The sequence below is a fragment of the Sinohyriopsis cumingii genome, chromosome 1, assembly GCF_028554795.1.
Source record: "Sinohyriopsis cumingii isolate HCF-2022 chromosome 1, ASM2855479v2, whole genome shotgun sequence".
In the NCBI taxonomy this organism is placed as follows: domain Eukaryota; kingdom Metazoa; phylum Mollusca; class Bivalvia; order Unionida; family Unionidae; genus Sinohyriopsis; species Sinohyriopsis cumingii.
This window is the reverse complement of record NC_142961.1, coordinates 35,781,988-35,806,099: the sequence shown is the minus strand read 5'-3', so window position 1 is coordinate 35,806,099 and position 24,112 is coordinate 35,781,988. Positions and strand designations below refer to the sequence as shown.

The 24,112-nt window shown below is 38.7% G+C and overlaps 1 protein-coding gene across 2 annotated transcripts in view; it reads left to right on the top strand.

Moving 5' to 3' along the window:
* The first annotated feature begins 443 nt into the window (after positions 1-443).
* Positions 444-24,112, top strand: part of LOC149806698 (uncharacterized) — a 66,126-nt gene continuing 42,457 nt past the window's right edge. Inside the window, exons 1-3 of one of the 2 annotated variants that reach the window (XM_089956729.1) lie at positions 444-722; positions 3,991-4,229; positions 4,532-4,649. In XM_089956729.1, the coding sequence (XP_089812855.1) occupies positions 635-722; positions 3,991-4,229; positions 4,532-4,649 (445 nt within the window). In that variant the 5' untranslated portion in view covers positions 444-634. The remainder of the gene's footprint in view (positions 723-3,990; positions 4,230-4,531; positions 4,650-24,112) is intronic. The other variant, XM_089956720.1, reaches the window with a different exon arrangement.

The window sequence follows — 24,112 nt, the reverse complement described above, 5'->3', positions numbered from 1 at the left end:
TTAAAACTCGAGATTTTTCGAGAAAGAGTATCACAATTTGGAATTCCATGATTAGCATAAACCTTCTTGGGAAATAAACGTTTTCGAATTATCGCCTAACTATTGCACGTTTACTAGTAACTGAATTGTATTCACAGCTTCCATTTTCCGACATTAGACAAGTTTCATCTGCTTGTGTTTCACAGTAGGGAACGTACTAAAATTTTAAGTCTTCTGCCTTTTAACTGTCTTTTACTAAATAAAAGTATGTGATTGCATTATAAGTTACAAGTTGCGACCAATCTCAGTTGTGTTGACTCACTTAGGGTCGCTACAGGTGATTCTTAATAGTAGAAGGCTTATCTCTTTATATATGTAAACATGCAGTAACATTTTCACAAGGGATAGTCGTAATATATTGCAGGTATAAGTTACTGGGTGGGGTCTTAGATAAATAATGATTATTCTACATTCTTTACATAAGCACGAGATGTGTATTTCTCTTCTATAACACATTTACTGCTAATATTACTCCAGTTGTTTTTAGTTTTCAGGTGGGACTCAAGAAGGAAAGGAAAGTTAAAGACATCAATATAGAGAAAACGAACAGCAGTCACTATACTTTTTTATACTGATTTTATGAAACTGCTTTCCCATGGCTGATGCAAGGCCCATTTCATTCCTTATATTTCTGTCTTGTTCATTCTGGTCGGTTCTACTGGTACAGTGTGGTACCAAAACACGTAAGTAAAATAATTAGTGTAAGCAATATATGTTGGCATTTTTATCTGTTCATATTTAAATGCTGTTATTTAATGGTAATTTACTCTGTTGATAATGATTCTGGTGCAAATAATTACATTTAATTAATTTCGATGTATACCCATATATACTTTGGGCATAAAAGAGCTTGTTATATATTCAGTGTTGATAAGATGTTGGACATTTTGGGCATGCCTCCTAAGTTACCATAACATAAACACGTCATTAATAAGTGAATGATTAGACCTTATGAAGGATATAAACATGTACAAGAAGGCAATATCTTTGTGAACCATGGTCATTTGCACTCAGATTTACCCCCAAATGTTACTCTTAATCACAAGAGGTAAAGGCTTAACGACCAACAGAGCTAACTGAGCTAACTTTCAAACAATTACATCCGTTCATCTAATGTTGCATCGTTCATTTTCATTTCACAACTGACGTACGATACAATCAGCAATGACAAAGGTGTTGATAATAATGAAATTCCTGAGATTTTTAGCCCCACGACAGGGCTTGAAATTACCATTTTCCAGTATTAAAAGCATTTATATAGTTGTAATAATTCCAACTAGCAAAAATCGATCTGTTTTCAAAATCCAACAGCATATTTCATAGAAAAATATTTTTAAAAATTGTGAACACGTTTCTAAAATATAATAATAATAATAATAATAATAATAATAATAATGAGAACTTTGTATAGCGCATCATCTTTAGAAGCTCTAAGCGCTTTACAACATTAGACAACACTTATAAGATAAAAACATATATAATGATATGATTACAAACACAAACACCATGAAATTAGAAAACATAGAAAAAACATGCTGAGAATATTTAAGGTAGGAAACATTATTAGGTCTTTAAGTTTGTTCTTGCAGTCGAAATAAGTGAGTTTTGAGAGCACTCTTGAATGTGATCACTGGCTTTGTGTCTACGTTCAGTGGGCAATTCATTCCACGTTGCTGGGCCCTAATATGCAAAAGAACGCTGTCCATATGACTTTGTTTTCATAGTGGGAATAATGAATATACGATTGTCAGAAGAGGAGCGTAAGTATATTGCTGGTGTGTACACATGGGTGAGGTCGGATAGGTATGTTGGACTAGAGTCCGTCAGTGAAACGTAGCACAGAGAACAAATTTTGTGTTTGATTCTGGATCGAATGGATAGCCAGTGTAGGGTACAGATCAGCGGGGAGGTGTGCTCAGATCGTGGTACTCTAAGTATGATCCGAGCAGATGTGTTTTGAACTTTTTGAAGTTTTTAGAGTAGATATTGAGATGAACCAGACAGAATTGAGTTACAATAGTCCAGTCTTGAAAAAATATCCCCAATAACACACTTCTAGATCAATTTTCAACCAGCAAAGGCAGAATTGTAACTAGTGGCTTTCTAACATCAATTTCCAGCCCTGCTACGGGTAATAAACCAGAGTTATAGTAGCCTGTTGTCCCCCATCTATTGTCTTTCCTGCCTTTATGTCATATTTCTTATATCCTCCTAAACTACCTGGAGGATTACCATGAAATGTTACATACACATTCATTCCACCGTCTTGTAGGATTGAAATGAAAATTTTACTGCTTGCTATCGCTCGTGCGCCTGAGCTGATATTGATAGCAACATGGTGTCACCACTTAAAGGCTTCTAAAAATGTCTAGTTCGTCCTAAGTGAAGATGGCGTTGAACTGATAGCAAATGTGGCGCCAGTGGCAGCCATCGCGAATTTCTTTTGTTTACTGCATCTTCTCCAGAATGGAAAATCATGTCAATATTGGGTTTCAGCAGGTGTCATTTTATGATGTCTACCTGGTCCTAAACGAAAATGGTACCAATCTGACCTCCACCGTGGTTTCTTGTCACAAAATCTTATCTCTGTTCGCAGATGACTCGCCATATTTTCAGAAATGTCACTCGTGATGTAATTGTTTTGATGCATATTTTGATACATATGCCAGGGATTTTCTTGTCCGTGCATAATCGCTTTCTTTTCAAGCAATGATGGCATTCTCCAAGTTAGCACATGAGCAGATTTCGAAACAGACGTCTAATAAGACGCTAATTATTATTTTACGCAGTTCCTCACCAGAGTGACATTTATTTGCATGGCAGTGTATAGTCGGTTGCTGTTGATGTTGTGTGGCTTCCTGCGGATCGAATACATGATTTACCGATAGTTATTTATGTCTGTATGTCTTTGCTGTCTTTCTCTGGCTGGTTACGCGGATTGTAAATTTGCCTCTGACTTAATGGTGACTGGTGAGTTTTATTTCGATAGTTAGAACGACCCTGATAAGGTCAAAATGACAGAGGTCATAGTAAAGACAGTGGATGTCATATTGGTAGAGAAATTCCCTTAGCTAAGTAAGATAAAGAACAAGCGTAACTCATGAATAAATATTAAGTATTACTATGAAACTGTTCTTAACCTGCATGTCAATTACCCCAGTCGCTGCTGAAAGCTGGTCAAGTGGTTTGGTCCCTATAAGGTTGTAATAATATTTACTGAACCTTAATATACTAAACACCTCTATAAAGGGCCATCATTTTGGTCCGGATAGTGTCTGGTTTGAGTTTGCCTTTGCTTTTAAGGGACAATTGTTTATACAGTATAATAAAGACTGGTCATTACATTCATGGTCAAATTATTCTAATTAACAGGGAAATCTCAAAATGTAATGAAACCTTACAAAGGCAGAAATCTGCAATGGTTTGATTTTATCATTTCTGGCTATGGGGATAAAACTGTAATCTATCTTTTGTGGAATTTTTTAAAAGTCTAGTTGATTATTATTATCAGCGTGTAAGCAGTTACACCTTTAAACTGAACCCTACAAAAATAACACAAGTGTATTCCAATTTGTATGCAAATTACTGTATTGTCTGTAAATTTGGTGTCATTTATATTAATAATTTCGTCAGGTGTTTCAATAATTATAGGGTAAAATGTTTTTTTATTATTCTGTAGTTACCATAGTGATGAAACAGTTAATAGGAGTATATTCAATGTGCATTCCCAAACCAAAATTTAGTGCCAGAAGAAATTGTATGGACAGATTTTGCATGAAAAATGCGAGGGAATGGAAAATTACAGACAATACAGAGATAGTTCTCAGCTTGTGCAAACGAGTTCAAGGTTTGACTCAGGTGCACATTTCATCGTTGATATATACCATCAACATTGTTTTCCGCGCTCAGTTCATCGTCGGTGTTCATGTTGTGTAAATCTTTCTACCATAGTGACTATAACAAGTGGGATGAATTGCATTATGGGAAGCCAAACTTTAGAAGACGATGACGTGATGTTTATCCAGTACAACGGCGCCAAAGCTCGAAAATGTGATCTTTCTATCAAGGCTGAGAATGACCCAGGCGATCGTATAGATGATGTTATATGCTTTGAGGCAATCTCATTTCATGTGAACTGTAGTGTGAAGGTTCAATATTATGAAGGAACACAAACTATTACAGCAGATAAGGTAAGATCATTCCAGTGATCATGATGATAATGGTAAAAGTTTTACAAATTTGAACACTTTAAAAAAATAATTGTCAAATTGTATTACTATTTAAAGAGCACTCTTTTAGGATAATTTTAATATTTTAATTTAACGGAGATAGCCATGTTAAAGTTGCCAGAATATACCTTACCATGATGCATCAAGTTCTCGTTTAGCAACAAACGTCTCTACCTTACCAGGTATATATTGCAAGGTATGAGAGATATACATGTAGATTTAGATAAAACAAAACTATTTTACATTAATATATTTTCTTTCAGACATACAGCTGTAATGATTTCCCAAGACTGTGGTGTTCATCAAAGAGTAATGCTTTGATTCGTATAATAGCACCCCATTCCTCCTCTTCACACTTTCGTATAAAAGCCAATGTAAAAGGTTAGTATAAATGATTCTCACATTCCTATGTGTTTATGATCGTGTGTTCAAGTGTAGAATACCGGTGCATGTTAATTCTATTCTACTTAACACCTTTTCTATAGCGAGCATAGTAAACACAAAATAGGAAACACTTCTTCATTTCCATCATCACTTGAATATTCTTTCACAATAAAACATAGGATCATTAACTTCAACACATTTACGTTCAGAAACGTGAATTTATTGAAGTTACGGTGTCCTGGAAACGGACCATTTAGCACCAATTGACTTAAAAATACGACTTCTTTGGTCCAATTTCGAGTAAACAAACTGTAGTTAATTTATTATAAATTCATTTGTCTCGTAATGTTTGAAGGTTATGTCAGTTTTAGACCCAATTTCACACCAGGACTATTCATTAATAGTCTTTCTGTCTCGAATATTCTTATGGATAAGTGGACTTTATTGTTTGACCTGTTTATATATGTATCTTTGTGCTAGCTATCTGCAACACACAATTCAGATCCAGTGCAATGCCATTACCAAATAGATTACAACCACTGTTCTTTAATAGCTAAAATGTATTGAAACGTCATTTAAAGTACACTGAACTTTTCAATATAACCTAACTTTTTAGTAGCAAAGATACATTATATATCATTATTGCTTATGTCTTCCGGGAAGAAATGACCCTCGTCAAATCATTCTTCCCACTAGCAGGAAGGTTCCAGAATATCTAGAACAGAAGGAACACAGACCCCGTCTGACTCCCACGTCATACGCCCATGCGGAACGCAATCCAGCGTGTTCTTGGAGGAACTGTACGCGTCAGACGTGTGCAAGCTAGCTCGTACAAAAATATACCTGTAAGCATGTTTCATAGACGTAGTATGGCAATTTAATACGTTTCCGTGTTGATCAAGTGATAATGTCCTCATTCCTTGCAATAATGACTTTTTCCATATTTGAGGACTTTAAAAAGAGAGAAACGCGCGAATCTAACAGTGCTCAAAATAAATTATATGATTCCCTTAACCAGGAAGTATTTGCTACCCTTTTTCGTTTTAGGAATTTATTTCCTTTTTTCAGCAAAGTGTTATATAGAATATTTTTGTTATATTTTTCATTTTAGTGCGAAATGTTGCAGAGTGTGGGAAGGTGTGTGGCACAGTAATCGCAATGGGACACTCACCCCATGTGCTTGGTCGGTGCTCAGATAGTTATCCGGTCTGCTGTCTTTTGTCTGATGAGGTTTGGAACATCGCCAAGAGTCGGCGTACCTATAAGGGGAAGAAAAAGACTTTTGTTCCCTCCCCATCTTCACGATACTATGAGGGTATGGGATCTTTCTCGTCGTTAAAAAAGATTACTCATCGATCCCAGGATGGTATAGGACCCTTCTCTGAGTCATGCGGACCATGAGTGTACGGGATATATCTGTTTCAGAGAATAATAAAGCCCAAGGATCACTGTCCATCCTTGAGATTCAGCCAATACCAGAAAAGAGTTTGATTGACTTTCCCTCTAAAGGAAGGAAATACTTTGTTTGAGACTGAGTCTCTATCCTCAGTTGGGTAGGAACTGCATCCTTTTATGATTCTTGGTCTGGTGAATTCAACAAAGGGATCGGGCCTCTTTGAAAAGGGAGGGTATCGATCACGCTCTGTAAATACAAACGAGGGCTCCTCCATCAGATGAGAGTCGCCTGACCTGTTTCTGGTCTATGACTGGTCACGGGGCACCAGTCACGGGTGAATTCAGACCCTCCATTGCTATAGAGACAGAGATATTATCGATACCATCATCCTCGCCTTTGTGTAATGAATACATTTTCTTATGGATAAGGAGTGGGTATATTCCCGTCCGACTAAACAACCACACGTTACCTAGGTTATCTTTCAATCCTTATCGGATGTGAGGACATCCATTCAGGGAAGGGAATTTTCCCCCTTCATGGCTCAGGCTCAGAGGACGACAAAATCCTTTAGAGTTTGGAAAGACTCCTGCGGGTGGCATCACGCCCAGATCGCCGTTCACTTTCACCTCCAGCAGTGGTAAGGGAATTTTCCTAAGGTTTTCGATGGACCAGGGATATGCCATGCAACATAGGAAGTGGTTTGTTGCAGATCTACGCTGAGACTTCTGGAGTTGGCGGCCAGATACAAAGATCATACTCCTACCAGGTCTTTTAAACCTCACCCTCACCTCAACCTCACTCCCCGCCCCGGGCGCTGGGTCACTGCAATTGGAGATTTCGATAGAGACCTAGGCACGCCTTCCAGTCGGGACGCTGGGGGCCTGGATCTTATGGCAAGAGTCCCTCCTGCATGATCTCCCAATGCTGGTCCACAGTGATTCAGCTAGGGCTTATGCTAAACCTAGATTAATCGTAGTTCGTCCCTGCTTAGGATTTAGTTTGCTTAGGGATGAGCGTCCTCACCAGTCACAGTCCAGGTCGTGTGCCACTGAACATGATTGACTAAATCCTGGCTTTTTTGCGGCGCTTCGAGCCAATGTTTCATTATCAAAATGCCTTGTCTAACCACTAGAGTTGGTGGGCTACACGGGGCCAATTTCTGAACAGAGTTCCAATGTATGTACACAGTTCCCGCATCTGTTTGTACATCGACACGGGTAGGGGGTAAAAATAGTTTAGTTTTTTTTAACGCTTGTGGTCCCCGGAAGATGCAACCTTTCACATAATGGAAATGCGTTCTGTAGTCTTAGCACGAAAGGAGTGTGTCATCCAAATAAGGAGTCATTTTGTCATTGTCTTCTTCGATAACAAGTCAGTATTAACATCCTTAAGAGGGCAAGAAAGTACACATCATGTTCTCTTTGGAGGCATGGAAACTACTTCTCTTTGTAACTTCAGAGGAGATTTTTTCTCCGTGTCCGTCATATATATCTTCCAGTGAAGAAAATGTGTTAGTAGACAGTCTCGCCAGGAAAGCCACAGTGATCTCTGTACCAATTTGTAGCGGAGCCCAAGTTCAGACGGTGTGGAGACTTTTTTGTGTAGTTGTTCGCGACAAGACTGAACAACACGCTCTATACTTGTATCTTTCATATACCAGATAGGAAGGCCAGAGGAAGCCTTCAGTATAAGGTAGAATCGTATGTTCGCTTACACCTTTCCACGTTTCAGAATGATTTCGCAAATCCTCCAGAAAGTCAGGACTTCTAATGCCTAGCTTATTCTCATTGACCTATATGACCCCGCGATCATGGTTCAGCGATCTAATCAACCTGATGGTAGACCAATCCAGGATATCACCTCCCAGAAATGACCTACTGTAGCAACTCAGGGGGTCTTTTCCCTTATCCCTTAACCCATTGATTATCCGCCTTCACACTTGGCTCATTTTAAGAGATCAATCCGTCTGGATACGTTTTCTAGCAAAGCTGCTAAATGCATCATCCAGGTTTCGCGATTTCTTACAATGTCAAGTATTTTGTATCATAATATGAGATACATCCGGATCGACATATCGAAATGAAATATCATCTTTCTCCCTACCCTATCCATCTAGTAGTTGCATCATAAGTAGTAGTTGCAGTTTTTACAATAGTAGTATTGTAAGGGCAATGATCATAAGTGTACTTGGCGCCCAGGCTCAGCCACGGCGCAGGTTTAGCATGCCGGATTCAAAATCAGCCGGCTGTGGTATGAATCCTTCCTAGACCACGCCTGGCAATCAGAACATCATCTACTTTTTTCCGTTATCTCGAGAAAAGAAACGCCGGATGTAATTCGCCGACATTAAGAACACTCTTCTGAAATACTTTTGTTCCATTCGCAAAATATAGTGACGGAAAGTGACGAAGTCGCAATCGAAATATCGGTCCTAGCTATAGTAACATTATGTGGTATACTCCACCGGAGGCGAATGGCTAAAACTATTTCGATCGCAGCCCAGGAAGGTTTTCGTTGTGTTTTTCCAAACAATGAACTGTATTCTGATTTACTAGGCATAAAATAGTCTTTAATGTGTTAGTTTGCCGCGAAACACCAATGCTTCATTACTCTACTCTCATAAGTCTTTATTATATTTTTAAGTGTAAAATATGGAACAAATATTAGGAAATATGTTTTCATTTTTTTAATAAAAAATTCTATATTTTTACATGTGATAAATATAACCTTATATTTTCACATGCAAACATACGAGATTTCGCATCATGCCATGCGGCGCTTGATTGTGTGTGTCAATAGAAGTGATATTTTGTGGCAAGAAAACAAGCACTTTGTGGGCTTGATCAATAAAAGTAAACTTTATTACCTCACAGCCATGGACGATAGTATTTGCCGAACATATTTGAAACGTCGCTGTTTGCTTCTTTACGAAGCAATATAAATTTTACTTGCGTGATATCAATCGGTCTTGTTTTATGGTCAGGTAAGGTACAAGAGTTTACAAAACGTGAAAACGTTATTGATTGCAGCACATTTGTTCACTCATAATCAGCAGTTCTCTTTGATCTCTGATATATTTTTATGATCAGTCAATAAATGCCACTGCAACTGAGGTGAACTTAGAAAGAGTGGTGGTGTTAGGATGAAAAAGAGTAAGCTTAATCTTCATCGGTTCGATTCACAAGTTTAATATCTAATACAAAGGAAATTCTCTTTTCCCAACGTCACTTTAGGATATATTTCATCTTGTGGTACTAAAAATGTTATATTCTTACAAGCCTAGCTATTGCAGCCAGACTATAGTGAACGCAAAATATTGATTAGCACTGCCTAAATACTATGACAAGACTATATTGAATGCAAAGCATGGCTATCGACTGATTAGTAATGCCCAAATAGTATGGCCGCACTATAGTGAATGCAAAGCATGGCTATCGACTGATTAGTAATGCCTAAATATTATGACCAGGCTATATCGAATGCAAAGCATGGCTATCGACTGATTAGTAATGCCTAAATATTATGACCAGACTATATCGAATGCAAAGCATGGCTATCGACTGATTAGTAATGCCTAAATATTATGACAAGGCTATATCGAATGCAAAGCATGGCTATCGACTGATTAGTAATGCCCAAATAGTATGGCCACACTATATTGAATGCAAAGCATGGCTATCGACTGATTAGTAATGCCCAAATAGTATGGCCAGACTATAGTGAAGGTAAAGCATGGATATCGACTTATTAGTAATGCCTCACTTTTATGGTCAGGTTGTAAGTATGGCCTAAGAATTATTAATATTGCCTTATATAATTGCCTTCCCCAAACTATTGTATGAACTTACAAAATTAAAAGGATAAAAGTGAGATGCTGTGCTCTGGTTAGCTCGAAGATTAGGCAAGACTGTATTTTCATAATTTCATTACTTATGGCTTTACACATTTTTATTTTGTTTCTGTTTGCTGTATTGACTTACCCGATCTGGATGAAATTGCTACGACATGTGAATATCTTTTGTTGTTCTCGAGACACATTCATCAGAAAAACCAAGTAACATGCAGTTAATACAGACAAATTTTTTAATTTGAATAATGCATTCTGAGTCTCTAATAGCGCATTCGGATTTCAGAAAAATATATTACCTACTGACGGGTCTAGTTTTAGAAATAAAACAAAATAAAAAAAGATTTGTTAAAATATACTAAATGATCTGGAAATTACAATTTCTGTTCAACAGATGTGTAGTAGCATTTTGCTGACCAAAAAATTAGATGGCCTAGTATTTATCGCCCATACCGCTCCGGTGGCCTAGTGGTTAGAGCGTCCGCATCGGAAGCGGGCGGTCGTGGGTTTGAACCCGGGCCGAGTCATACCAAAGACTTACAAAATATGGTACTAACAGCTACCTCGCTTGGCGCTCAGCATTAAGAGGTTAGTGTTAGGACTGATCGGCCCGGTGTCAGGATAATGTGACTGGGTGGGACATGATACATGTCTGCGGCATGATGCCCCAGTGCTAAACATCACTATAAACTGCCACACTGCAGACATCGTAGCGATATGACTGAAACACTGTTAAAAGCTACGTTAAAAATCCTAATCACACACACACACACACACACACACACATATTCCTCGCCCCAGTATTTGGTATAGTGACTTATTATTTAGAAAGAGACAAAATTAATAAGGTGTCATGTGATGTTGTGAAACATTTGGAGGATGTTTTTAAATAAAAAGTTGGTGCGGACGCTCTTTGATTTATTATAAAATATACGTTAGTGTTTAGTGTTTATCGCTTAGATTATTGATGTTTGAATAAGCATGTTTCTAGTGTGTCGCAGGGACTTTACTAACCGATATAAGTGTATAGCATTTCGCTTGCCAAATACTTTTTAAAGTTTATTACGGCAATGGTGGCCTAGGCTTTTTTAAAACCATTTTTCTCTTGTCTGATTTGGTGTCTCGTTTTTTGAAAACGACAAAACAATAAATAAATCAATCAAATCAAATATAGAGTGGCCAAGGATACATTTGTTCAGCACTACTGGAGAATATAAATAACAGAGTAATCATCTTGCACGTTAGTAGTGAATAGGGTCACTTTAGCCTCAATGGGAATTAGCATTACAGAGACATCTGGGTCGTTTTAGCCTCAATGGAAATTTAACATGGAGAAAAATCGTGGGTCGTTTTAGCCTCAAGGGGAATTTAACATGGGAAATAGTCTTGGGTCACTTTAGCCTCAAGGGGAATTTAACATGGGGAATAGAGTTTGGGCTTGTCTAGGGACAAGGGGAATGGAACAGGGGACTATAGTGTGGGTCTGTCTAGGGACAATGGGAATTTAACATGGGGAATAGATCGTGGGACTGTCTAGGGACAATGGGAAATTTAACATTACGGAAACCCCTGGGGGATATAGCCTCAAGGGAATTTAACATATGGAAATTGAACATGGTGGATCTGTATAGCGTCAAGGGGAATTGAACATGGTGGGACTATCTAGGGACAATGATGGTAGAGGGTCAAACACAACAGAGACAGAAACATACATACACTAGTACAAGCGTGGGATTTATATATAAAGCATTACCAAGACCTGAAATCTTGCTGGGGTGTTCAAAATTTGCATAATTGTAATGATGCTATAAATAGCTATAATCAAGGAAATGCTCAACGACAAAATGGATGTGACTAAAAGTAACGTTAAAATGACGAAATTGTCCAAGAATTTAAAGGACAATAAACATATCCCCGAAAATTAAGTTACAATGGTTTAGACTAAAATGGATAAAATTAGTAACTACTTACAATATCAACTTCTGTGACGATCGTGGATAAATACCTATGTATCTTTAATCAGCTGAAATTCCTATGAAATCCCACTATCTATTTATAGCTTCAACTTGTGGGTTTTTCCTTTGGAAAATCCCACTATCTTTTTATAGCCTCAGCTTGAGTGACGTTCCTGTTTATGAATTCTAGTATATATGTATAGCTACAAAATGTGGAAATCCCCAAGTCGATATTTATAGTCTCAAAATTTCCAGCGACAGTGACGTCACTGTACTGAACACTAGGGGATAAATGGCAACAGTGTTGCAAGTGTCTGACCTGAATACGCGCTACTGTAGGTAGGTAGGTAGCGTGTATCTGATAGGGATAAAGTGAGTTTTATAGGGACAAACAGAGACCAACACACACACACACACACACACACACACACACAACATACGCGCGCAGACACACTCACACACACACACACACACACACACAGAGGGAAGAGGAAAAAACAAACCCCAAATATACTATCCACACTCGGGAGGAAGAAAAAAAAACAACCAAATATACGATCTACACAACGTACGCGAACACACACACACACACACACACACACACTATAAAATGGATAAAATTAGTAACTACTTACAATATCAACTTCTGTGACGATCGTGGATAAATACCTATGTATTTATAATCAGCTGAAATTCCTATGAAATCCCACTATCTATTTATAGCTCCAACTTGTGGGTTTTTCCTTTGGAAAATCCCACTATCTTTTTATAGCCTCAGCTTGAGTGACGTTCCTGTTTATAAATTCTAGTATATATGTATAGCTACAAAATGTGGAAATCCCCAAGTCGATATTTATAGTCTCAAAATTTCCAGCGTCAGTGACATCACTGTACTGAACACTAGGGGATAAATGGCAACTGTGTTGCAAGTGGCTGACCTGAATACGCGCTACTGTAGGTAGGTAGGTAGGTAGAGTGTATCAGATAGGGATAAAGTGAGTTTTATAGGGACAAACAGAGACCAATACACACACACACAACATACGCGCGCAGACACACTCACACACACACACACACGCACACACACACACGCACACACACACACACACACAGAGGGAAGAGGAAAAAACAAACCCCAAATATACTATCCACACTCGGGAGGAAGTAAAAAAACCAACCAAATATACGATCTACACAACGTACGCGAACACACACACACACACACACACACACACAGAGGGAAGAGGAAAAAACAAACCCCAAATATACTATCAACACAGAGGGGAGATAATACAAACCCCAAATAAACTATCCACACAAACGTACGCGAACGCATACAAACCCCAAATATACTATCCACACAAGGTCGCTAACGCATACAAACCCCAAATATACTATCCACACTCGGGAGGAAGAAAAAAAACAACCAAATATACGATCTACACAACGTACGCTAACACACACACACACACACACACACACACACACACACACACACACCACAGAGGGAAGAAGAAGAAAACCATTATACACTATCCACACGGAGTGAAGAAATAACCCTTGATATATACTATCAACAGAGAGTGAAGAAAATAACCCATTATATTCCATCAACACAGAGTGAAGAAGAAAAAGTTTTTTGAAGGCACCTAAGCCCTCACCTGCAATGACCATCTCTGCCAAACACCTACACCCCACCCCACCCCCACTCCCAACACTACAAAACCCATTTAACCCGTTATTTTATGGCATCAGTGTGTGCTTTAGGAAACATCAAGACACAAAAATGATGGATGAATAGACTGATTATTGTTTACGGACTTGCTTGCCTAAAGAGCGTGCGTGAAGGAAAACATCCTTCCATTTCAATTCTAACTAAAACATGATCCAGAGGGATAGAGAGAGGTGAAAGAGCACAATTTCATAAAGTATGAGTAAAGACAAATCACGCCATCCTTACTATACAATGTCAAGACCAAGAGACACTTACGTTTTCTTTCTGGTCTATTCTCTTTTAGAAGGTAGTATGAAATTTCACATCAGGGCCAACGCATCGGCTCACATTGTCAATTTTTCCATTTCCATGTCTTTACTGGCACAAGTTATTCATCATCTTCAATTTCTTCTTCTTCTTCTTCTGAATCCCTCTTCTCTGTTTCGTCTTGTTTTTTTTTTTTTTGTTTCTTCTCTTTTCTCGTAGGGCACTCTGAATTCCAGTGTCCTTTCCCCTGACAACGATATTAGGTATCTTGACTTTTGTCTCTCTTTCTTAGACGAAGCAGGTATTTTGGAGACAAATACCCATTTACCTTTGCAGATATAGCAAACTTCATTAGCACACACTTTCGTATGACTCTCATCAAATCAACGACCAAAAGAGTAAGTTTTGTTGCCTCTTTCGCCTGTGAATTATGCTTTCGTATGACTTTTAGCAAATATTTGACCAGCAGGTCGATCTGTGCTGACTCTTCCATCTTCGTGATCGTTTGAGAGCGGAATGAATACTCTGACGCTAAGACACTCTCCTTATATACAGGGACCTGCTGCGTATGAAACCTAGTCAAATGTAATTTTGCAATAAGATGAAACGATTTCATTGAGGAAGTAAAAGGCAATGATGTACCGTATCGCCTCACACAAAACCTGAAGTGTTAGTTCAGATCCGTGTCAGCAATTTCGAAGACGACATAACTGAGCTTTCATCAATGCTCTCCAATTATGCCACAAAACCACGAGTCCTGATTCACGCCAAAAGAAATTTCGTTCGGTCCATAAAAAATAGTATCACATCTGAGAAACGCAAAAACGAACTTCCAGAAAACTGAGAACGACGGCTTACACCTACAACGTAAATGTATGAGTTCAAGTAGTGCGTAAAACTTAGTCAAATTAAATTTTTATAGTCAAGACGAAACGATCTCTTTTCGAACAAGAAAGCAGACACCAAGCGACAATGGCAATCCGTGTCACACAACACTTTTCAAAATGTATATTATCAGAGGTTTGTTCTAGCGATCTGCATGGTTAAATTAAATGTTGATGTATTTTGCAATAAGACGGACACAATTTCCATGGGATCGCCCATGGTACGATTGTTCGTGCATTAGTTTAATTTTTAAAAATATTTTTTATATAAATCGCCTATAGGATAGACCCATTAAAGCATGGCCATTCTCGTCACTGTCTGAATAGCTACTCAAGTCAATTGGAAGTGAACGCGGTAAGAAAATAAGTATAGCCAATGAAATGGCTTACAACGGGTGATGCATTGTTTTGTTCTAGGACTGTGTGGCATAATAATCCCTATGTTCTTGCGTTGTTACCATTACAGTGCAGACAGACTGAAATGTGAACTTACAAGCCCTCTTTGTCTGTGTTGCACCATTTCTTCCTACCACATCAAAATACTGAGCGTCACAGTATTGGTTCGCGTTTTCAAGCTGACCATTTTTTTAATATCTCACTTAAACATTTTAACATAAACACTCACACTCACATCGGTAGAGTCAGAACAGATGTGTTACAGTACTGAGGGGCATGTTATCTTTTTTTTTTCAAACTAATAAATTTGGGGTTTGTATGAAGTAAAGAACCGAAAATACAGTGAAACTCAAGGATGATGACCCAATCTGTCTGTCTATTGATGCGTGTATTTACTTAAGAAGAAATATGACCTCTAAAACACAAAGAGATACGGCAAGCATGATTAGAATGAACATAACGATGTTTTCCTTCACGCCCGTGTAATTTAGAGCTTCAATCCTCTTTGAAGACAAACTTGGTCTCCTTTTGTAGGGCTTGAAATAATAAAAAACCTGAAAAAATCTTAAGCACTTTGCTATAGATAATTTCATCAACAGACTAAACAACATAAATACCGTTACAACACTAGAAAGCCTTAAATCTTCTATCAAAAAGAAATGCATCAAAAAATTAAAGATTAACAATAACTACCCAATGAAACCGAATTTAACAAAGGCAGTGACATGTGAAGAAATGGCTCTCACTTTGGAAAGGTAGGCGAATGTACTCTGTCATGCACCATCAACTTGAAAAAAAATTATAAACAGAGAGAAACCTGAATTCAAAATTCAGTTGTTTTTTCTTCAAAATTGTTTCGTTTCTTTTTTCTTTTTGGAACAAATCTAAGCACTAATATAGAGTGGAAAAGGGAAAATGCACATACAAGCTTTGATATTTCTGAAAAAATGAGGGGATATTCCTAACGTTCATAACCACCTATATATGCTTGGACTTGTCTGTGACTTATCCACAAAACAAGATGTACATATTTCTGGTCAAGCTGCAAGTGTGTGCGTGTTTTTGAAAATGGTAAAAACTGGATATACAATTTTCTCGTGACACTTATAAAGTGAAGAGTCTGTGCAAGTGTCAAAAGCCAAAGTCATATAAGTTTTGTATTTTGTACGGCTTGTAAAGATTTCCACTTTAGAAAATGTGAAGTATCACAAGTTATTATCACAAACAGAAGTGGAACATAGGGGCTTGCAAGAAAGAAAATAACCCAGACACTTGGTGTCATCAAGAGTGCTAGAGACGGTACCCGAACTTACTTGCTTGCTTACTTGAATTAAAGTGATTTTCGCTCTAATGGAGCATATATCACTGGTTTAATAACGCACCGCGTGATTTTTAATTACTCCTGGGGAAGGAAAGAGAGCCTCATCCCCCAGGCTTTTATGTACTCACAGACTACTTTTAAATTTAGCCACTCAGGTGTAGGACTAACTAGTCCTTAACAACCTGACTGAAAGGCTTTAAACATGAGTGGGAATAGTCTCACCACACACTCATTTTTCTGTCCGAGCGTGGTAAAGGAGGGAAAAGGTGCTCAGCAAGACAGCCATGGGTGTTAAGTACTCAACAAAACGCTAGCCCGTACTTATTTCAAATCAAGTCGTGTCACCAAAAAAGACGACGTGTACGACATCAAAGGTATTGTCAAACGCAGAAACCGTAAAGTGGGCAAACGACGTGTCAAAGAAGTCAAAGTACGTTGGAAAGGATATCCACCCAGTTTTGATTCTTGCATCGACGCTTCGCACTATAAAAAGAAGTGACCATCATGCCCTTTCACACAGATTCAGCTACTGCGATCACTACTTCACCCAATTCTTCTCTGCAAGATTTACAAACACAACCCTTGTGGGTGTGGTATGGAAAACGTGTGCCTAAAACGCAAATCGTCTTTTTCTGCCAAACCTTCGTGGTGTATTGTGTCATCGGTGCATCCATTGCCAATTTGAGTTCGCAACAAGGAGACAAACACTTGTGGACCATTGTATTGAGCAGTTACATCGGTTACCTGCTTCCTAATCCCTCCCTGAAATTCTCCTCGAACGGGAACCACCGGAACCTAGTGACCAGTGCCAGTGCCAGTCACCAGTCGAACAACAACAACCACAACAACAACAACAATCCCATTTTGGGCGGAGACACTCCTCTAACTTCCAGTATCGCCTCGGAGAGCCACAAAACTCTGGAATTATGAGCAATAACAACCAATTTTACTTAACCTTACCCAGTGACAGTTCCATGGAGTTGTGCTGTTACACGGTCAAATTACCTCAGACCATCCAGTTAGATCACGAAGCCCATTGAGAAGTGGCTTTAATGGAAATCATTCACCCAACACAAATCAAAAACATCACCGAAAAGCAAAACACTTTCGAGGTGGAAATCCTGAATGCCCAGTTGGAGGAAGAAATCAACAAAATCGGGTTTTTAGGGGACACAAGACCAGCCAGCAATCCAACCTTCATTATCTACACCTTGAAAATTCCTTCAGGTTATTATTTTAGTGGTGAACATTTGGTGGACACTATTGCGGACAGGTTCAACTTAGCCTTTGGCAAAGCACTGAACAGAGCCAAAAAAAGTGTGAAGATTGAGTACCATAAAGTGGCTCATCGTCTCGTGATCAAATTTCAAGATACGGACACATTGTCCCTCAGGTTCAATGGTAGTGTGTTTGAAATTTTGGGTGGACATGCAGAAATGGTCGCAAACAATATGAGCCCCAAGATCAAAAGTAATATGGATTTTTACAGAGCTTTTGGAAACCCGGTAGAACTGAACCAAGGACTTAATTTGATCTTTGTGTATTCCGATGTGGTGGAGTACAACGTGGTGGGACACACCTCTATTCCGTTACTGCGTGTCATTCCTTTCAAAGTGGATAGTACCACAAACAATGACCAGAAAGGTGCAAACACCTATCACGTACACCGTGAATTTGTACATCCTCACTATTTGCCCGTCAGTAAGTCGTATTTAGACACTGTCAACATTACTATAAAAGGAGATCTGGGACAAAATATTCCATTCTCCAAAGGGAAAGTTACAGTGAAACTCCATTTTCGAAAACGGTTCTCTAACGAATTGTAAGTCAAGACAGCGAAGAGGGACATTTTCACCCTATAAAATCCGGCCAGATGCGTGTGGAATTTCAGTTTGCAGAAAATCTACGCGCAGATAATACGGTGAACGTCATCCTGTATGCTGAATTGGACAATACGATATAAACCAATAGTTTGAGAGAAGTCATTCTAGACTATTAGAAGTCATGGAAGACTTTTATCAATGTTTGTATAGTAGGGATTCTTTGGACATGGAATGTGAAGATCCTGAGGAAGGAGAACCCCAAGACAAAGACGAAGAAGTCATCATGATGAAGTCTAGATGGCCAGAACAAGAATCACATTTAGTTTCCTGTTATGCTATAGTATTGACAGAAAAAAATTAAGGAATTGATCAAGAAAGATTGCTATGGATGTCATAACGATCATCCCAGTGAAATTCAACACGATAAATGCCTGATGCTGAGTCAAGAAGAAAAATTGGACGAATATCTGGACGAAGCTTGGAGTCTCATCTCGGAAGAAGACGTGTTACAACAGTGGTATAAAGGCTTGCGTGAACCTTATTGTCCTCCATTAACAACTCAAGAGATCCATCGCATCGAAGCTCTGTTGGATCAGAGTGAGGAGACAAGGTGAAGAAACGGTTACTTGTCAGACATTTTCAAGCAAAAAGTCAGGATCGAATTGATGACTTATCATTACCTGTGAAGAAGAAAAAAACAAAAAATGGATACCTGAGAACTTTATTACCTTTTGAACCACAGTTTGTACACTGCTTCTTGGAATCCTGTCGTCTGTGCTAAAGATGAACTCCCTCATTGCACACCTCAAAACCATCAAGCTTATGTGATCAACACGGACGACAGTCATCTCCCAGGAACCCACTGGGTAGCCGTCTACTTTCCTCAAGAAGGATGTGTGGAATATTTTGATTCCTATGGACTGCCCCCTTTGGAAGACGATATCATTGACTTTATGAGAAGAAATGCTCAGACCACACGATTCAATAATGTGAAATAACAAGGCACATATTCCTTGGTGTGTGGACAGTACTGTGTGTATTTTCTGCATCATTGCAGCCTGGGCTATTCTTTAGAACATTTAGTGACTCATTTTGATCCTCGTCATTCTTCTAGAAACGATGTGAAAGTAGATCGATGGTCTTGTGACTAGTATGCTTATCTTTTGTCTCTAACTAGGAAACGTAGTGTCCATCAATGGCCTAATGACTTCCAACAGTGGAAATCACAATTTCATTCACAACGTTGTCAGCCCTGTTTAAAGTAGAGTGTGAATTGAAAAACAATGTTTGGTATTTGAAAAAAATGTTTGATGTTATAGTGATGGATTATTGTTAAAAAATGTTAGAGTTGTTTGTTAGTATGAATAAAAAAATGTTGTGTTTTGAAGAAAAAAATGCCTTTGTGGTTTGTTTGGCTATAGGAATGTTGATTCATGCTCTTTGACTTCTCTCTATCCCTCCCATAACACTATTTGAACGTTCCGGCTAGAAAACCGTGTAGTAATGTTTTCCTTCACGTCCGCGCTTTGACTTTAAGAACCGGGGTTGTTTCCAGTCTAACCATCCATTGTTAACTCATCCTCCTACGAAGATGTGCTCCAAACTAGCTAAGCTCAACGAAGCCTACGTGAATTTGCATAGGGTCAGACACAGTCTGATACCGAAGCCAGAAGAAATAGATAATATGAGAATGTTAAAAGTCACTGAAGACCTGAAAGAAGAGCTCTTCAAGGAGGAATTCAAGAAGGAGAAAGAAGAATGGATGGAGAAGTACAGACTTCATAAACAGCAGAGAGAGCAGCAACAGCAGCAGCATGAGCCTGACAGAGGCTTTGTCAACAGTTGTATCGACACCAAAGAGTTCTTCTTCTCTTTCCGAAGAAGCAGACCTTATCCTGTGAGAAAGCCTGTCGTCAGAGGAGGTCGCCATCTTATAATCTAAGCGACCGCCATAGCTTCAAGTTCCAAAAAAAATATTCAGGGCTACCCCATACTCTCGAAAAGAAATAACATTCGATTGCCTATGATATGTTAGTCAGTTAGAAGAAAAAATACAGAAGTGAGTCTATCACCACATGATTTCTTTATCTTGGTTAGAAAGTGCGACTCTAAGTCCTTCGTTTCCGTCGCTTATCAAAATTTTAAAAATAGTAATGTTCTGTAAAAAAGTGAGTGAGTGTTTCTTTTAGGCTTGTGCGTTTTTTTTTGTTGGTGATAATATGGATAATGTAAGTTCGGGTACAACGAAATTAAAAGAATTAGGCCCAGAACTCGGTGTGGAGGGAAGAAATATACGCAACAGTAGCGGGAGCAAGAAATGCAGACCTAGCCAGTTAGCACTCCACCCACCTCGAGAACACAAATAACATCTAGTCAACATCCGACTATACCTAACAAACAACCTTCCCCGGAAAGAGTGGTGGCAAAACAAAGGTCCAGTTATGTTAGACAAACGGTATGGCAAACTCAAATGTAATTATCGGAGGCACTACGTTCTTTTCTGGGGCCCCGAGTGGCCGAGTGGTCTAAAGCGCTCTCCGTTACGGATCACTGTCATCTCACCTTTGTCTGCGTGGGTTCGAGTCTCGGATTCGGCTAATGTGGGTATGTGAGAAAGCTTGCCAGTAGCTTCTCGTGGGTCGGTGGTTCTTTCCGGGTTTTTCCCGGGTGCTTCCTCCACCATTAATACTGGCCGCCATGTATAGCCTATCGCGTGCTGAAAAATGGCGTTAAACCCTACAACAACAACAACGTTCTTTTCTCACTCCAATACTACAGGCAATCTCAACTGAAGAACAACCACAGCAACAATAACAGCGACAGACACCATAACAGCGGATTTGAAACTATCTACCTCAACTAAAGAATTAGTATCAGAACCAGAAGAGGAAATTGAGGCGGTTGAGGAGGAGGAGGAGGGGGACGCTGACACTCGTTGAGAAGTACACCGAAATGGGACTAGATCAAGCATTGTATAACGTCAACAAAGCAGGGTAGTTTATTAGAGCCATACAATACGTTGCCTACAAATCTCTAGACACCTTTAAACCAAGACCTTCTCAATGGGGATTAGGGTCAGAGTTCTTCCCCAATTCTACAGACAAACCTACACTGGATACTCCCTCAGTCAGCTGGTAGAAGCCGCTGCTTACATTGCCGCCCATCATGGCTACGCATTTCCTGATATCAAGAATCATGAGACTAGGAGTGCGGGAAAGAACGTGAAAGCAAAAGAGAGACGTGTTACCTTCTAACAGAAAAAACAGCCTTTTTTAGGGCTCCAAAAGATTGCTTTTTATTAACTAGGGAACCATATTTGGCTTGGTATCCCTCCTTGACTAAACTATTCTCGAAACAAACTTGACCCATTGGAACACCGCAACAAACTTAACTTTTTAAACCTAACAGTGACCAAACTGGTATATGTCGCTTAGACATAATAATTTAAATAAGATCAGTATGGCTATCTTTATGTACACTAAGTACTAATATTAGATAGATATGTTAGGAAGTAGGAAATTAAACAGAATCATTAGATTTGAACTAATTGCACAAGTGGTTAACACATTATTGGTACTTTTTACTGTCCATTAGCAAAAACGGGATTTGATTTGAAATAAGTACGGGCTAGCGTTTTGTTGAGTACTTAACACCCATGGCTGTCTTGCTGAGCACCTTTTCCCTCCTTTACCACGCTCGGACAGAAAAATGAGTGTGTGGTGAGACTATTCCCACTCATGTTTAAAGCCTTTCAGTCAGGTTGTTAAGGACTAGTTAGTCCTACACCTGAGTGGCTAAATTTAAAAGTAGTCTGTGAGTACATAAAAGCCTGGGGGATGAGGCTCTCTTTCCTTCCCCAGGAGTAATTAAAAATCACGCGGTGCGTTATTAAACCAGTGATATATGCTCCATTAGAGCGAAAATCACTTTAATTCAAGTAAGCAAGCAAGTAAGTTCGGGTACCGTCTCTAGCACTCTTGATGACACCAACTGTCTGGGTTATTTTCTTTCTTGCAAGCCCCTATGTTCCACTTCTGTTTGTGATAATAACTTGTGATACTTCACATTTTCTAAAGTGGAAATCTTTACAAGCCGTACAAAATACAAAACTTATATGACTTTGGCTTTTGACACTTGCACAGACTCTTCACTTTATAAGTGTCACGAGAAAATTGTATATCCAGTTTTTACCATTTTCAAAAACACGCACACACTTGCAGCTTGACCAGAAATATGTACATCTTGTTTTGTGGATAAGTCACAGACAAGTCCAAGCATATATAGGTGGTTATGAACGTTAGGAATATCCCCTCATTTTTTCAGAAATATCAAAGCTTGTATGTGCATTTTCCCTTTTCCACTCTATATTAGTGCTTAGATTTGTTCCAAAAAAGAAAAAAGAAACGAAACAATTTTGAAGAAAAAACAACTGAATTTTGAATTCAGGTTTCTCTCTCTTTATAATGTTTCAGGTTTTTTATTATTTCAAGCCCTTCAAAAGGAGACCAAGTTTGTCTTCAAAGAGGATTGAAGCTCTAAATTACACGGGCGTGAAGGAAAACATCGTTATGTTCATTCTAATCATGCTTGCCGTATCTCTTTGTGTTTTAGAGGTCATATTTCTTCTTAAGTAAATACACGCATCAATAGACAGACAGATTGGGTCATCATCCTTGAGTTTCACTGTATTTTCGGTTCTTTACTTCATACAAACCCCAAATTTATTAGTTTGAAAAAAAAAAGATAACATGCCCCTCAGTACTGTAACACATCTGTTCTGACTCTACCGATGTGAGTGTGAGTGTTTATGTTAAAATGTTTAAGTGAGATATTAAAAAAATGGTCAGCTTGAAAACGCGAACCAATACTGTGACGCTCAGTATTTTGATGTGGTAGGAAGAAATGGTGCAACACAGACAAAGAGGGCTTGTAAGTTCACATTTCAGTCTGTCTGCACTGTAATGGTAACAACGCAAGAACATAGGGATTATTATGCCACACAGTCCTAGAACAAAACAATGCATCACCCGTTGTAAGCCATTTCATTGGCTATACTTATTTTCTTACCGCGTTCACTTCCAATTGACTTGAGTAGCTATTCAGACAGTGACGAGAATGGCCATGCTTTAATGGGTCTATCCTATAGGCGATTTATATAAAAAATATTTTTAAAAATTAAACTAATGCACGAACAATCGTACCATGGGCGATCCCATGGAAATTGTGTCCGTCTTATTGCAAAATACATCAACATTTAATTTAACCATGCAGATCGCTAGAACAAACCTCTGATAATATACATTTTGAAAAGTGTTGTGTGACACGGATTGCCATTGTCGCTTGGTGTCTGCTTTCTTGTTCGAAAAGAGATCGTTTCGTCTTGACTATAAAAATTTAATTTGACTAAGTTTTACGCACTACTTGAACTCATACATTTACGTTGTAGGTGTAAGCCGTCGTTCTCAGTTTTCTGGAAGTTCGTTTTTGCGTTTCTCAGATGTGATACTATTTTTTATGGACCGAACGAAATTTCTTTTGGCGTGAATCAGGACTCGTGGTTTTGTGGCATAATTGGAGAGCATTGATGAAAGCTCAGTTATGTCGTCTTCGAAATTGCTGACACGGATCTGAACTAACACTTCAGGTTTTGTGTGAGGCGATACGGTACATCATTGCCTTTTACTTCCTCAATGAAATCGTTTCATCTTATTGCAAAATTACATTTGACTAGGTTTCATACGCAGCAGGTCCCTGTATATAAGGAGAGTGTCTTAGCGTCAGAGTATTCATTCCGCTCTCAAACGATCACGAAGATGGAAGAGTCAGCACAGATCGACCTGCTGGTCAAATATTTGCT